Source organism: Cyclopterus lumpus, chromosome 10 (genome assembly GCF_009769545.1).
Source record: "Cyclopterus lumpus isolate fCycLum1 chromosome 10, fCycLum1.pri, whole genome shotgun sequence".
Taxonomy (NCBI): domain Eukaryota; kingdom Metazoa; phylum Chordata; class Actinopteri; order Perciformes; family Cyclopteridae; genus Cyclopterus; species Cyclopterus lumpus.
The window spans coordinates 23,962,564-23,976,002 of NC_046975.1; the positions used below are offsets into that span (position 1 = coordinate 23,962,564).

At 47.5% G+C, this 13,439-nt stretch overlaps 2 protein-coding genes across 2 annotated transcripts in view; one reads left to right on the forward strand and one right to left on the reverse strand.

Moving 5' to 3' along the window:
* Positions 1-1,969: 1,969 nt before the first annotated feature.
* LOC117737249 lies at positions 1,970-5,295 on the reverse strand. Its single transcript, XM_034543018.1, has 4 exons — positions 4,378-5,295; positions 3,034-4,258; positions 2,697-2,877; positions 1,970-2,312 (listed from the first exon to the last, which is right to left on the reverse strand). The coding sequence occupies exons 1-4, from the start codon at positions 5,293-5,295 to the stop codon at positions 1,970-1,972; spliced, it is 2,667 nt and encodes an 888-aa protein (XP_034398909.1).
* Positions 5,296-9,063: 3,768 nt separating this feature from the next.
* Positions 9,064-13,439, forward strand: part of LOC117737592 (phospholipid-transporting ATPase ABCA1-like) — a 65,492-nt gene continuing 61,116 nt past the window's right edge. Inside the window, exon 1 of the mRNA XM_034543646.1 lies at positions 9,064-9,201. The gene's annotated coding sequence lies outside the window, so the exon portion shown is untranslated. The remainder of the gene's footprint in view (positions 9,202-13,439) is intronic.

A 13,439-nucleotide genomic window follows, 5' to 3' on the forward strand; every position in this document is an offset into this window, starting at 1 on the left:
GTCCTACAGAGTCCGGGAGAGTCCTGCAGAGTCCGGGAGAGTCCTGAAGAATCCTTCAGAGTCCTGGAGAGTCCTACAGAGTCCGGGAGAGTCCTGAAGAGTCCAGGAGAGTCCTACAGAGTCCTGCAGAGTCCCACAGAGTTCTGTAGAGTCCTGTGGAGCAGTGATGTGTGTCTGACCAGCCTGCAGAGAGGACAGAGAGCTTTTGTCTTATTGTTTACTGTTGTACCAGGCTGTGTGTGTGTGTGTGTGTGTGTGTGTGTGTGTGTGTGTGTGTGTGTGTGTGCGTGCGTGCGAGTAATGTGTCTGTGTGTGTGTGTGTGTTTAGATTTTCTGTAAAGAAAAACATACATTTCTATTTTTGTCACATTAACTTTATGAAACTGATTAAAATCATATTATTTTTCTGTTTAAAATTCTCAGGTCCACATGTTTCTTTTAAGATAAGATAATTCTTCATTACCCTAACTATTAGGCATATATATATGTAACTATACATATGTATATACATATATTATATGTATATGTATATTATATGAAATATGACATATATATTTACTTAAATAACACACGTCACTTTAACTTAAACACTACATACACTTTATAATTGCACTTTATCTTACACTGTACATTTTATTCTATGTCTCGTCTGCACTTTGTTGATTGTTTATTTGTTGTCTACTGTTGTTGCTTGTTGTTGCTTGTTATGTCTGATGTTCTATGTTGCACCATCCACCACGCTAAGTTCCTTGTAGGTGTAAACCTACTTGGCTATTAAAAGTTTCTGATACATATATATGTATATTTACATATATGGCCGAGGCCGCTAAGCTGGACGCCTTCAGTGTATATATATATAGATATATATGTAAATGTACATATATATATACAGTTATCTTCCGGTTGTCTTTAACGTAACATAAAACCCTCTTTCGTCTCCTCCTTTGTCCTCCCTCATGCCAGCTCCTCACAGGGTCATCGGCCTCTCGTTCAGCTGGGCAGCAGCCTTGGCTCCGCCTGCCCTGCTGACTGGGAATTGTAGTTCATTAGCCAGCTGCCATGATGGGTTGTAGTCTCTGCTGCAACCACTGGGAGGCCATGTATCTCCCATTGATGACACTTCCTCTCATGACATCACTATATATATATATATATATATATATATATATATATATATATATATATATATATATGCGCCAAAAGACCTGGAACAATATATAATAATCATAATGTCACAACCTCTTTTTTACGTATACATATATATATACATAAATATACATATGTATATATTTTACATATATAAATGTATTTGTATATGTAAATGTATACATTTATATATGTAAATATATGTATAAATATGTAAATATATATGTATATATGTAACCATACATGTCACGCCGGAGCACTAATGAAAGAACCCAAATGCACGACCCGAGGCAGAGAGTAAAGTTCACAAGGATTCCTTTATTGATAAAGGTAATATTGCAACAGGATAGAGTCTCTGGAGAAGGACCGCCGAAGGTTCTCCCGATGTAACTGGGGAGGGACTGAGGCCGGTCGGCAAGGCTCTGACCCGCTGTGGTGAGAGCAGCTGTCTCACTCAGGGGAGAGTAGAATCGTCAACGTAAACAGTCCAGGGTCATTCACAGGAAGGCAGTCAAACTCGGCAGAGGTACAGGCAGGGATCGGGCTTACTCGGAAACGAAGGGACGTCGGAATCAGAACAGGATATCAGGCAGGAAAAACGCTGGTAAGTTGACTCACAGGTGAAGAAAAACGAACTGGCAACGAGACCAGTGAAGCACAGAGTATATATACACACACTGGGAGGGGAGTTAACGAGATACAGGTGAAACACATCAGGGCAGGGAGAGGTAATCACATATGAGGAAGTAAAGACAGCAGACATGACACAGGAGGATGATTTCAAAGTAAAACAGGAAGTGACATGACAACAAAAATAAAAGCACTACCGTCTAGTGACAGTTGTGACAGTACCCCTCCCCTTACGGCCGGCACCTGACGGCCCAGGGCCATCAGGATGGGACTGGTTGAATTCGTGGATGAGGGAAGGGTCAAGGATGCGCGAGGCGGGCACCCAGGAACGTTCCTCAGGTCCATAACCTTCCCAGTCCACCAGGTATTGAAACCCGCGGCCACGTCGGCGAGAGGACAGGAGTTTGCGGACGGTATAAACAGGACCCCCATCCACAAGTCGGGGGGGAGGCGGGGGCTGGGCAGTGGGCACCAACAAGCTCTCCTTAGCGGGTTTGATCTGGCTGACGTGGAAAGCTGGGTGCACTCTCATGATCCTGGGGAGTTTCAGACGCACAGTGACAGGATTAATGATTTTAGTGATGGGAAAAGGACCAACGAACCTGGGTGCCAGTTTTCTGCACTCCATATGTAGGGAAAGGTTGCGGGTGGACAGCCAGACACGTTGGCCGTTCTGGTACTCTGGAGCAGGAGTGCGGTGGCGATCAGCGGCCTTCTTGTAACGCTCCGAACTGATGAGAAGGGAGCGCCTGGCCCGGCTCCAGGTGCGTTTGCACCGCTGAATAAGGGCTAGAGCAGAGGGGACAGCAACCTCCTTTTCCAAGGACGGGAAGGCGGGGGGCTGGTACCCGAACACCACATGAAACGGGGATAACCCAGAAGATGAGCAGGGTAAAGAATTGTGTGCATACTCCACCCACACTAGCTGCTGACTCCAGGCGGCGGGGTTCTGGGTGACCAGACAGCGTAGTGTGGTCTCCATCTCCTGGTTGAGGCGTTCAGTCTGTCCATTGGACTGCGGATGGAAGCCGGAGGACAGGGAGACGGAGGCACCGATGAGGGAGCAGAAGGCCTTCCAGAATAGAGCAGTGAACTGGGGACCTCGATCAGAAACCACATCAACAGGGAAACCATGAATGCGGAAAACATTAGACAGGAGTGCCTCAGCAGTCTCCTTAGCAGACGGAAGCTTAGGCAAAGCAATGAAGTGAACCATTTTGGAGAACCTGTCTACCACCGTTAAGATGGTGGTGTTACCTGCAGAGGGAGGCAGTCCAGTGACGAAGTCCAGGGAGATGTGTGACCAGGGTCTCAGGGGGACAGGCAGAGGGTGAAGCTGACCCACAGGAGGCTTGTGGGACACTTTGCAGGAGGCACAAACTGGACAGGCCGCAATGAACTCGGTGATGTCCTTCTCCATGGCGGGCCACCAGAAACGTTGTCGGGACATAAATAAGGTCCGTCGGACCCCGGGGTGACATGCCAATCGTGAAGCGTGGGCCCACTGGATGACTTGGGAGCGGAGGTGAGGTGGAACAAACAACCGATTGGGAGGGACGCCGTCCGGCGGTTGACAGGTCTGAAGAGCCTGGATGACCTGTTCCTCCACCCTCCACTTGAAAGCCCCAACCACGCAGGCTGCAGGCAGGATAGGTTCAGGCACGGCAGCAGGACCCTCTGAGGACGGAACTCGGGACAGAGCATCAGGCTTGCCATTCTTCGACCCTGGTCTATAGGAGAGAGCAAAGTCAAAACGGGTAAAGAACAGGGCCCACCTTGCCTGCCGGGAATTCAGCCTCTTTGCGGTCCGAAGATACTCCAGATTCTTGTGGTCGGTCCAGACTAGAAAAGGTAGCACCGCCCCCTCCAGCCAGTGACGCCATTCCTCCAGAGCCACCTTGATGGCCAACAACTCCCGGTTCCCGATGTCGTAATTTTGTTCCGCCGCAGAAAGTTTCCTCGATAGGAAAGCGCAGGGGTGCAGCTTATCGTCGGTAGAGGACCGTTGGGACAGAACGGCCCCAACACCGACATCCGAGGCGTCCACCTCAACTATGAACTGGAGCGTAGGATCAGGAACAGAGAGAATGGGAGCGGTGGTGAAGGACACTTTAAGGCGTTGGAAGGCCCCTTCAGCCTTATCACACCACCTGAAGGGGAACTTAGGAGAGGTGAGGTTATGCAGGGGTGAAGCGACAGCACTGAAGTTACGGATGAACTTGCGGTAGAAATTGGCGAACCCTAAAAACCGCTGCACCTCCTTGCGGGAGTTAGGGGTAGGCCAACTTCTGACGGCATTGACCTTGTCCGGGAACAGGAGGGTGACCGGTTGGGACCGGTGAGTGACCCTGCAAATGAGGCGGCCATCCAAGGCACGAGCCTCCAGGGGACGTTGAAGACGGAAGGCCCGAAGGCCGAGTCTCTTGGCGAGAGCATAGTCCATGAGATCCGCATCGGAACCGGAGTCCACCAGAACCGGTTGCTGGAGCGAGGCAGAGGAAGAGCGAAGAAGAACCAGGGGTTGTAGGCGAGCGGGATTGGACAGGGTCAGGGTGCGGCTCACCAGTGCCCTCTCCTTCACTGGTGAGCCCTGGCTTTTACTGGGCAGGAGGAGATGATATGTCCCTGCTGACCACAGTAGAGGCAGAGACCCTCTGTCATGCGCCGCCGGCGTTCTTCCGGGGTGAGTTTGGTGCGACCAATCTGCATGGGTTCCTCTCCCTCCGCGGCTCGGGCATCGACATGGTGAGTAACAGCTCTGGGGAACTCTACAGGTGGTGCAGAAAAGCGAACAGCTGAGTCTTCAGGATTCCACTGCGCCATCTGGTCGGAGATCCTGATGGCAGAGGCAATGGCTCCATCCAGCGACTGCTGCTCCTCCCGTAGGGCGATCTCCCTGCCGATGGACCGATTGAGTCCGCTCTGGAAGGCGGTAAGTAGAGCCAGGTCATTCCAGCCGGAGTCCACAGCTAGGGAGCGGAACTCGCTGGCAAATTCCCTTACTGACTTCTTCCCCTGCCAGAGCTTAAGCAATCGTTGACCCGCCTGTTGTCCCCGGACGGGATGGTCATAAATCCTCCTTAATTCTGTGGCAAACAGTTCAAAAGAGAGGACCGGCGGAGCTTGCTGCTCATATAGGGCATTGAAGTAACTTAAAGGAGGACCATCCAACAGGTTAGCTATGTAAGCTATCTTGGCTGACTCATCACGGAACCGGGAAGGCTGGGCCAGAAACACCAGACGTACCTGGGTAATGAAATTTCGGCAAGTGTCTGGGTTACCGCTGTACTTGGTGGGTGAGGGGATGTGAGGCTCGGAGGTGGATCCACCCGGCAGCGCCGGGGAAGCAGCAACAGGCGGGGGAGCTGGCGGAGAAGCGCCGCGACTTAGCTCAGCGAGCTGTGTCGAAATCTGGGCCTCGCTGTCGATGAGAGATTTCAACATGTGTTCGTGGCTGCCCAAACGCTGAGCCTGGCCGGAGATCTCCTCCTTCATGCGGTCGAGGTCGGCTGGGTTCATGACGAGGCCAGTTCGTCCTGTCACGCCGGAGCACTAATGAAAGAACCCAAAAGCACGACCTGAGGCAGAGAGTAAAGTTCACAAGGATTCCTTTATTGATAAAGGTAATATTGCAACAGGATAGAGTCTCTGGAGAAGGACCGCCGAAGGTTCTCCCGATGTAACTGGGGAGGGACTGAGGCCGGTCGGCAAGGCTCTGACCCGCTGTGGTGAGAGCAGCTGTCTCACTCAGGGGAGAGTAGAATCGTCAACGTAAACAGTCCAGGGTCATTCACAGGAAGGCAGTCAAACTCGGCAGAGGTACAGGCAGGGATCGGGCTTACTCGGAAACGAAGGGACGTCGGAATCAGAACAGGATATCAGGCAGGAAAAACGCTGGTAAGTTGACTCACAGGTGAAGAAAAACGAACTGGCAACGAGACCAGTGAAGCACAGAGTATATATACACACTGGGAGGGGAGTTAACGAGACACAGGTGAAACACATCAGGGCAGGGAGAGGTAATCACATATGAGGAAGTAAAGACAGCAGACATGACACAGGAGGATGATTTCAAAGTAAAACAGGAAGTGACAAGACAACAAAAATAAAAGCACTACCGTCTAGTGACGGTTGTGACAATACATATATGTGTGTGTATATATACATATGTATGTTTACATATTTACATATGTATACATATACATATGTAAATATACATATATATATGTGTATATATATATATACTTAGATAGATGGATAGATAGATACTTTGTTTATTCATCCCCAGGGGGAAATTTCTAAAGTAGTAGAGCAGGAAATATAACATTTAAGAAATTTAAATAATTAAATAATGAATAAAATGAAAAACATGTATACAGTGTATATAAGTGAGTGAAAAGTATATAAAGTGAGGATCTGGCAAGAGGTGATTTATTATTAAGTCAAATAGCATTGGTCAGGAATGTTCTCCTGTCTCAGGAATGTTCTTCTTGTATCAGGAATGTTCTTCTTGTATCAGGAATGTTCTTCTTGTATCAGGAATGTTCTCCTTGTATCAGGAATGTTCTCCTTGTATCAGGAATGTTCTCCTGTCTCAGGAATGTTCTTCTTGTATCAGGAATGTTCTCCTGTCTCAGGAATGTTCTCCTGTATCAGGAATGTTCTCCTGTCTCAGGAATGTTCTTCTTGTATCAGGAATGTTCTCCTGTCTCAGGAATGTTCTTCTTGTATCAGGAATGTTCTCCTGTATCAGGAATGTTCTCCTTGTATCAGGAATGTTCTCCTTGTATCAGGAACTGCACATCCACCATGTCCACATCCTCCACCACACACACACACACACACACACACACACATATATATATATATATATATATATATATATATATATATTTACATATATACATATATATACATATATGTAAGTATACATCTATATATATATATATTTACATATATATATATATATTTACATATATATATATATATGTAAATATATATATATATGTCAAAAGACGCCAAAAGACCTGGAACAATATATAATAATCATAATGTCACATAACTTCTTTTTTCATCTGTTACTGAAGTTCTGTGTTTGTCCACTAGTGGTCAGTCCATCACAACAACAGAGAGTCTACTGATGTTCTGTATGTTCTGTACAGAGAACCGTCTGTGCAGAACAACTCACATGATTTCAGAAAGCAACTGATCTGAAGTCCGATGTGTCACACTGAGAGGGACAGAAGACTTTTATTCTGAAAACAGACAGAACAGAAAGAAAACACACAGAACCTTCACACAGATAACCAAAACCTTCACACAGACACACAGAACCTTCATACAGACATAGAACCTTCACACAGACATGCAGAACCTTTACAAAGACACAGAGAACCTTCATACAGAAACAAAGAACCTTCAAGCAGACACACATAACCTTCATACAGACACACAGAACCTTAACATGGACACAGAGAATCTTCACACAGACACACAGAACCTTAACATGGACACAGAGAATCTTCACACAGACACACAGAACCTTAACATGGACACACAGAACCTTCAAACAGACACACAGAACCTTCAAACAGACACACAGAACCTTCAAACGGACACACAGAACCTTCAAATAGACACACAGAATCTTCACACAGACACACAGAACCTTAACATGGACACAGAGAATCTTCACACAGACACACAGAACCTTAACATGGACACACAGAACCTTCAAACAGACACACAGAACCTTCAAACAGACACACAGAACCTTCAAACGGACACACAGAACCTTCAAATAGACACACAGAATCTTCAGACAGACACACAGAACCTTAACATGGACACAGAGAATCTTCACACAGACACACAGAACCTTAACATGGACACACAGAACCTTCAAACAGACACACAGAACCTTCAAACAGACACACAGAACCTTCAAACGGACACACAGAACCTTCAAATAGACACAGAGAATCTTCACACAGACACACAGAACCTTAACATGGACACACAGAACCTTCAAACAGACACACAGAACCTTTAAATAGACACACAGAATCTTCACACAGACACACAGAACCTTAACATGGACACAGAGAATCTTCACACAGACACACAGAACCTTAACATGGACACACAGAACCTTCAAACAGACACACAGAACCTTCAAACAGACACACAGAACCTTCAAACGGACACACAGAACCTTCAAATAGACACACAGAATCTTCACACAGACACACAGAACCTTAACATGGACACACAGAACCTTCAGACAGACACACATAATCTTCACACAGACACAAAGAACTTTTACACGGACACACAGAACCTTCAAACAGACACACATAACCTTCATACAGACACAGAACCTTCATATGGACACACAGCACCTTCACATGGACACACAGAACCTTCACATGGACACACAGAACCTTCACATGGACACACAGAACCTTCCTAGACACACATAACCTTCATACAGACAGAACATTCACATGGACACACAGAACCTTCACATGGACACACAGAACCTTCCTAGAAACACATAACCTTCATACAGACAGAACCTTCACATGGACACACAGAACCTTCACATGGACACACAGAACCTTCCTAGACACACATAACCTTCATACAGACAGAACTTTCACATGGACACACAGAACCTTCACATGGACACACAGAACCTTCCTAGACACATATAACCTTCATACAGACAGGACCTTCACATGGACACACAGAACCTTCCTAGACACACATAACCTTCATACAGACAGAACCTTCACATGGACACACAGAACCTTCATACATCCTGTGTTCTCCTCTGTTGCTCTCCCGGAGCTTTCTGCACTTGTTCTCCCCTTAAAGGGTTTTGGGGGAGTTGTTCCTGTTCTGATGTGAGGGTCAAAGGTCAAATCTGTTCACCCCATTCTCCTGTTAGGTTTCGATGTGTTTTATTATAAAACAGACCATGTAAATGAATATATAAACTGTTGAACACAGTAGTACTCTGAAATTCCAAGTACAATGATAATAATAATCCGATGACAGGAATAAGGAATCAAACCAAGTTATTAAGTTGCTTTAAATGTTTGCAGAAGTGACCTATGATCACCACAATGCTGTCACACAACTACTCACTCATCTAAATGTGCGCAGGGTTTGTTTTATTTTGAAGTAACGGGGCGGAAGTGATGTGTTTTTATTTTGAAGTAACGGGGCGGAAGCGATGTGGTTTTATTTTCAAGTAACGGGGCGGAAGCGATGTGGTTTTATTTTGAAGTAACGGGGCGGAAGTGGCGTGCTGGATGCGGCTCGTGACTCCCGTGAGATGTCTTCTTCGGCTGCAGCTCCGTGAGGAGCAGATGCTGCTGAGTGGAGACGGAGGAGGACCCTGAACGCAACACCGACACGGTATTTACAGTTGAATCCTCTTGATGCGACTTGGGGGGCTTTGATGAACTTTATTTTAACTTCAGAGTCCGGCTTACAGTCCGGCTCTCAAGAACCGGACCGGTTTGAGTCCGGTTTACAGACCGGTTTGAGTCCTCTTTACAGTTTGTTTCAGTGAAGCGGACCAGTTTGTTTCGGTTTACAGTCCGGCTCTCTAGAACCGGACCGGTTTGAGTCCGGTTTACAGTTTGTTTTAGTGGAAGTGGACCGATTTGAGTCCGGTTTACAGTCCGGCTCACTAGAACCGGACCGGTTTGAGTCCGGTTTACAGACAGTCCTGCTCACTAGAACCGGACCGGTTTGAGTCCGGTTTACAGACAGTCCGGCTCACTAGAACTGGACCGGTTTGAGTCCGGTTTACAGTTTGTTTCAGTGGAAGTGGACCGATTTGAGTCCGGTTTACAGACAGTCCGCCTCACTAGAACCGGACCGGTTTGAGTCCGGTTTACAGTTTGTTTTAGTGGAAGTGGACCGATTTGAGTCCGGTTTACAGTCCGGCTCACTAGAACCGGACCGGTTTGAATCCGGTTTACAGACAGTCCGGCTCACTAGAACCGGACCGGTTTGAGTCCGGTTTACAGACAGTCCGGCTCACTAGAACCGGACCGGTTTGAGTCCGGTTTACAGTTTGTTTTAGTGGAAGTGGACCGATTTGAGTCCGGTTTACAGTCCGGCTCACTAGAACCGGACCGGTTTGAGTCCGGTTTACAGTTTGTTTTAGTGGAAGTGGACCGATTTGAGTCCGGTTTACAGTCCGGCTCACTAGAACCGGACCGGTTTGAGTCCGGTTTACAGTTTGTTTTAGTGGAAGTGGACCGATTTGAGTCCGGTTTACAGTCCGGCTCACTAGAACCGGACCGGTTTGAGTCCGGTTTACAGACAGTCCGGCTCACTAGAACTGGACCGGTTTGAGTCCGGTTTACAGTTTGTTTCAGTGGAAGTGGACCGATTTGAGTCCGGTTTACAGTCCGGCTCACTAGAACCGGACCGGTTTGAGTCCGGTTTACAGTTTGTTTTAGTGGAAGTGGACCGATTTGAGTCCGGTTTACAGACAGTCCGCCTCACTAGAACCGGACCGGTTTGAGTCCGGTTTACAGTTTGTTTCAGTGGAAGCGGGCCAGTTTGAATCCGGTTTACAGGCCGGCTCACTAGAACCGGACCGGTTTGAGTCCGGTTTACAGTTTGTTTCAGTGGAAGCGGACCGGTTTGAGTCCGGTTTACAGTTTGTTTCAGTGGAAGCGGACCGGTTTGAGTCCGGTTTACAGTCCGGCTCACTAGAACCGGACCGGTTTGAGTCCAGTTTACAGTTTGTTTTAGTGGAAGCGGACCGATTTGAGTCCGGTTTACAGACAGTCCGGCTCACTAGAACCGGACCGGTTTGAGTCCGGTTTACAGTTTGTTTCAGTGGAAGCGGGCCAGTTTGAATCCGGTTTACAGGCCGGCTCACTAGAACCGGACCGGTTTGAGTCCGGTTTACAGTTTGTTTCAGTGGAAGCGGACCGGTTTGAGTCCGGTTTACAGTTTGTTTCAGTGGAAGCGGACCGGTTTGAGTCCGGTTTACAGTCCGGCTCACTAGAACCGGACCGGTTTGAGTCCAGTTTACAGTTTGTTTTAGTGGAAGCGGACCGATTTGAGTCCGGTTTACAGACAGTCCGGCTCACTAGAACCAAACTGGTTTGAGTCCGGTTTACAGTCCGGCTCACTAGAACCGGACCGGTTTGAGTCCGGTTTACAGTTTGTTTCAGTGGAAGCGGACCGGTTTGAGTCCGGTTTACAGACAGTCCGGCTCACTAGAACCAAACTGGTTTGAGTCCGGTTTACAGTCCGGCTCACTAGAACCGGACCGGTTTGAGTCCGGTTTACAGACAGTCCGGCTCACTAGAACCAAACTGGTTTGAGTCCGGTTTACAGTCCGGCTCACTAGAACCGGACCGGTTTTAATCCGGTTTACAGTTTGTTTCAGTGGAAGCGGGCCGGTTTGAATCCGGTTTACAGGCCGGCTCACTAGAACCGGACCGGTTTGAGTCCGGTTTACAGTTTGTTTCAGTGGAAGCGGACCGGTTTGAGTCCGGTTTACAGTCCGGCTCACTAGAACCGGACCGGTTGGAGTCCAGTTTACAGTTTGTTTTAGTGGAAGCGGACCGATTTGAGTCAGGTTTACAGACAGTCCGGCTCACTAGAACCGGACCGGTTTGAGTCCGGTTTAAAGTTTGTTTCCACTTCTTGTTCCTGAATCTCCAGATTGTCCCTTCCGAGTCCTGCAGAAGCACAGAACTCCGTTCTCTTCTGTCCCAATAACAGAAGAGCATTCCCTAGACCTCCAGAAACCAAGCCACAGATCTTTTTAGGCTAACCCAAGATCCACCTCCAGTTTAGGCCACGCCTCCTTTTGCCTCCTTTTAGCTCTCCTGCTTTTCAGGAAATCCTCAGCTCTTAATCGTCTCGATGCTCCATCTGCTGGATTTTCCTGAGAACCCACATATCTCCACTGATCCACAACGGCCGCTTCTCTGATAACAGCGGTTCTGTTTGCCACAAAAGTGTGGACTCTCCTGGTTTCACTAGAGAATACTTAAGAACGGTTGTGCTGTCAGTCCAGAAGACCGACTTCTCAAGCTTCAGTTGCAACTCCTTCCGAAGTATTTTATCAACTCGAACAGCAAGAACTGTGGCTACGAGTTTCATTCTAGGACTTGTAGTCTCCTCAACCGTTCCTCTTTCCTTAACGTTCCTCCTCTTTCCTTAACGTTCCTCCTCTTTCCTCAACGTTCCTCAAACGTTCCTCCTCGTTCCTCAAACGTTCCTCTTTCCTCAACGTTCCTCCTCTTTCATCAACGTTCCTCAAACGTTCCTCCTCTTTCCTCAAACGTCTCAACCGTTCCATTAAACGTTCCTACTCTTTCCTTAACGTTCCTCCTCTTTCCTCAACGTTCCTCCTCTTTCCTCAACGTTCCTCAAACGTTCCTCCTCTTTCCTCAAACGTCTCAAACGTTCCTCAAACGTTCCTACTCTTTCCTTAACGTTCCTCCTCTTTCCTCAAACGTTCCTCAAACGTTCCTCTTCTTTCCTCAATGTTCCTCCTCTTTCGTCAACGTTCCTCCTCTTTCCTCAAACGTCTCAACCGTTCCTCAAACGTTCCTACTCTTTCCTTAACGTTCCTCCTCTTTCCTCTTTCCTCAACATTCCTCCTCTTTCCTCAAACGTTCCTCCTCTTTCCTTAACGTTCCTCCTCTTTCCTCAACGTTCCTCCTCTTTCCTCAACGTTCCTCAAACGTTCCTCCTCTTTCCTCAAACGTCTCAAACGTTCCTCAAACGTTCCTACTCTTTCCTTAACGTTCCTCCTCTTTCCTCAAACGTTCCTCAAACGTTCCTCTTCTTTCCTCAATGTTCCTCCTCTTTCGTCAACGTTCCTCCTCTTTCCTCAAACGTCTCAACCGTTCCTCAAACGTTCCTACTCTTTCCTTAACGTTCCTCCTCTTTCCTCTTTCCTCAACATTCCTCCTCTTTCCTCAACGTTCCTCCTCTTTCCTCAAACGTTCCTCCTCTTTCCTCAACGTTCCTCCTCTTTCCTGAAACGTTCCTCAACCGTTCCTCCTCTTTCCTCAACGTTTCTCCTCTTTCATCAACGTTCCTCAAACGTTCCTCCTCTTTCCTTAACGTTCCTCCTCTTTCCTCAACGTTCCTCAAACGTTCCTCCTCTTTCCTCAACGTTCCTCCTCTTTCATCAAAGTTCCTCAAACGTTCCTTCTCTTTCCTCAAACGTTCCTCCTCTTTCCTCAACGGTCCTCCTCTTTCATCAACGTTCCTCAAACGTTCCTCCTCTCTCCTCAACCGTTCCTCTTTCCTCAAATGTGTCTCAAACGTTCCTCCTCGTTCCTCAAACGTTCCTCCTCTTTCCTCAACGTTCCTCCTCTTTCCTCAACGTTCCTCCTCTTTCATCAACGTTCCTCAAACGTTCCTCCTCTTTCCTCAAACGTCTCAACCGTTCCTCAAACGTTCCTACTCTTTCCTTAACGTTCCTCCTCTTTCCTCTTTCCTCAACTTTCCTCAACGTTCCTCAAATGTTCCTCCTCTTTCCTCAAACGTTGCTCCTCCTTTCTCAACCATTCCTCTTTCCTCAAACGTTGCTCCTCCTTTCTCAGCCGTTCCTCATTCCTCAAATGTTCCTCAAACGTTCCTCCTCGTTCCTCAAACGTTCC

Excerpts from the sequence above, each read along its gene's own strand:
- LOC117737249 (XM_034543018.1), bottom strand. The coding sequence starts at position 5,295 with ATGAACCCAGCCGACCTCGACCGCATGAAGGAGGAGATCTCCGGCCAG. Across the intron at positions 2,878-3,033 it reads TGGACTGCCTCCCTCTGCAG|GTCCCCAGTTCACTGCTCTA; the intron begins GTAACACCACCA and ends TTTCTGATCGAG. Across the intron at positions 2,313-2,696 it reads GCCTGGAGTCAGCAGCTAGT|GATCATGAGAGTGCACCCAG; the intron begins GTGGGTGGAGTA and ends GAAACTCCCCAG.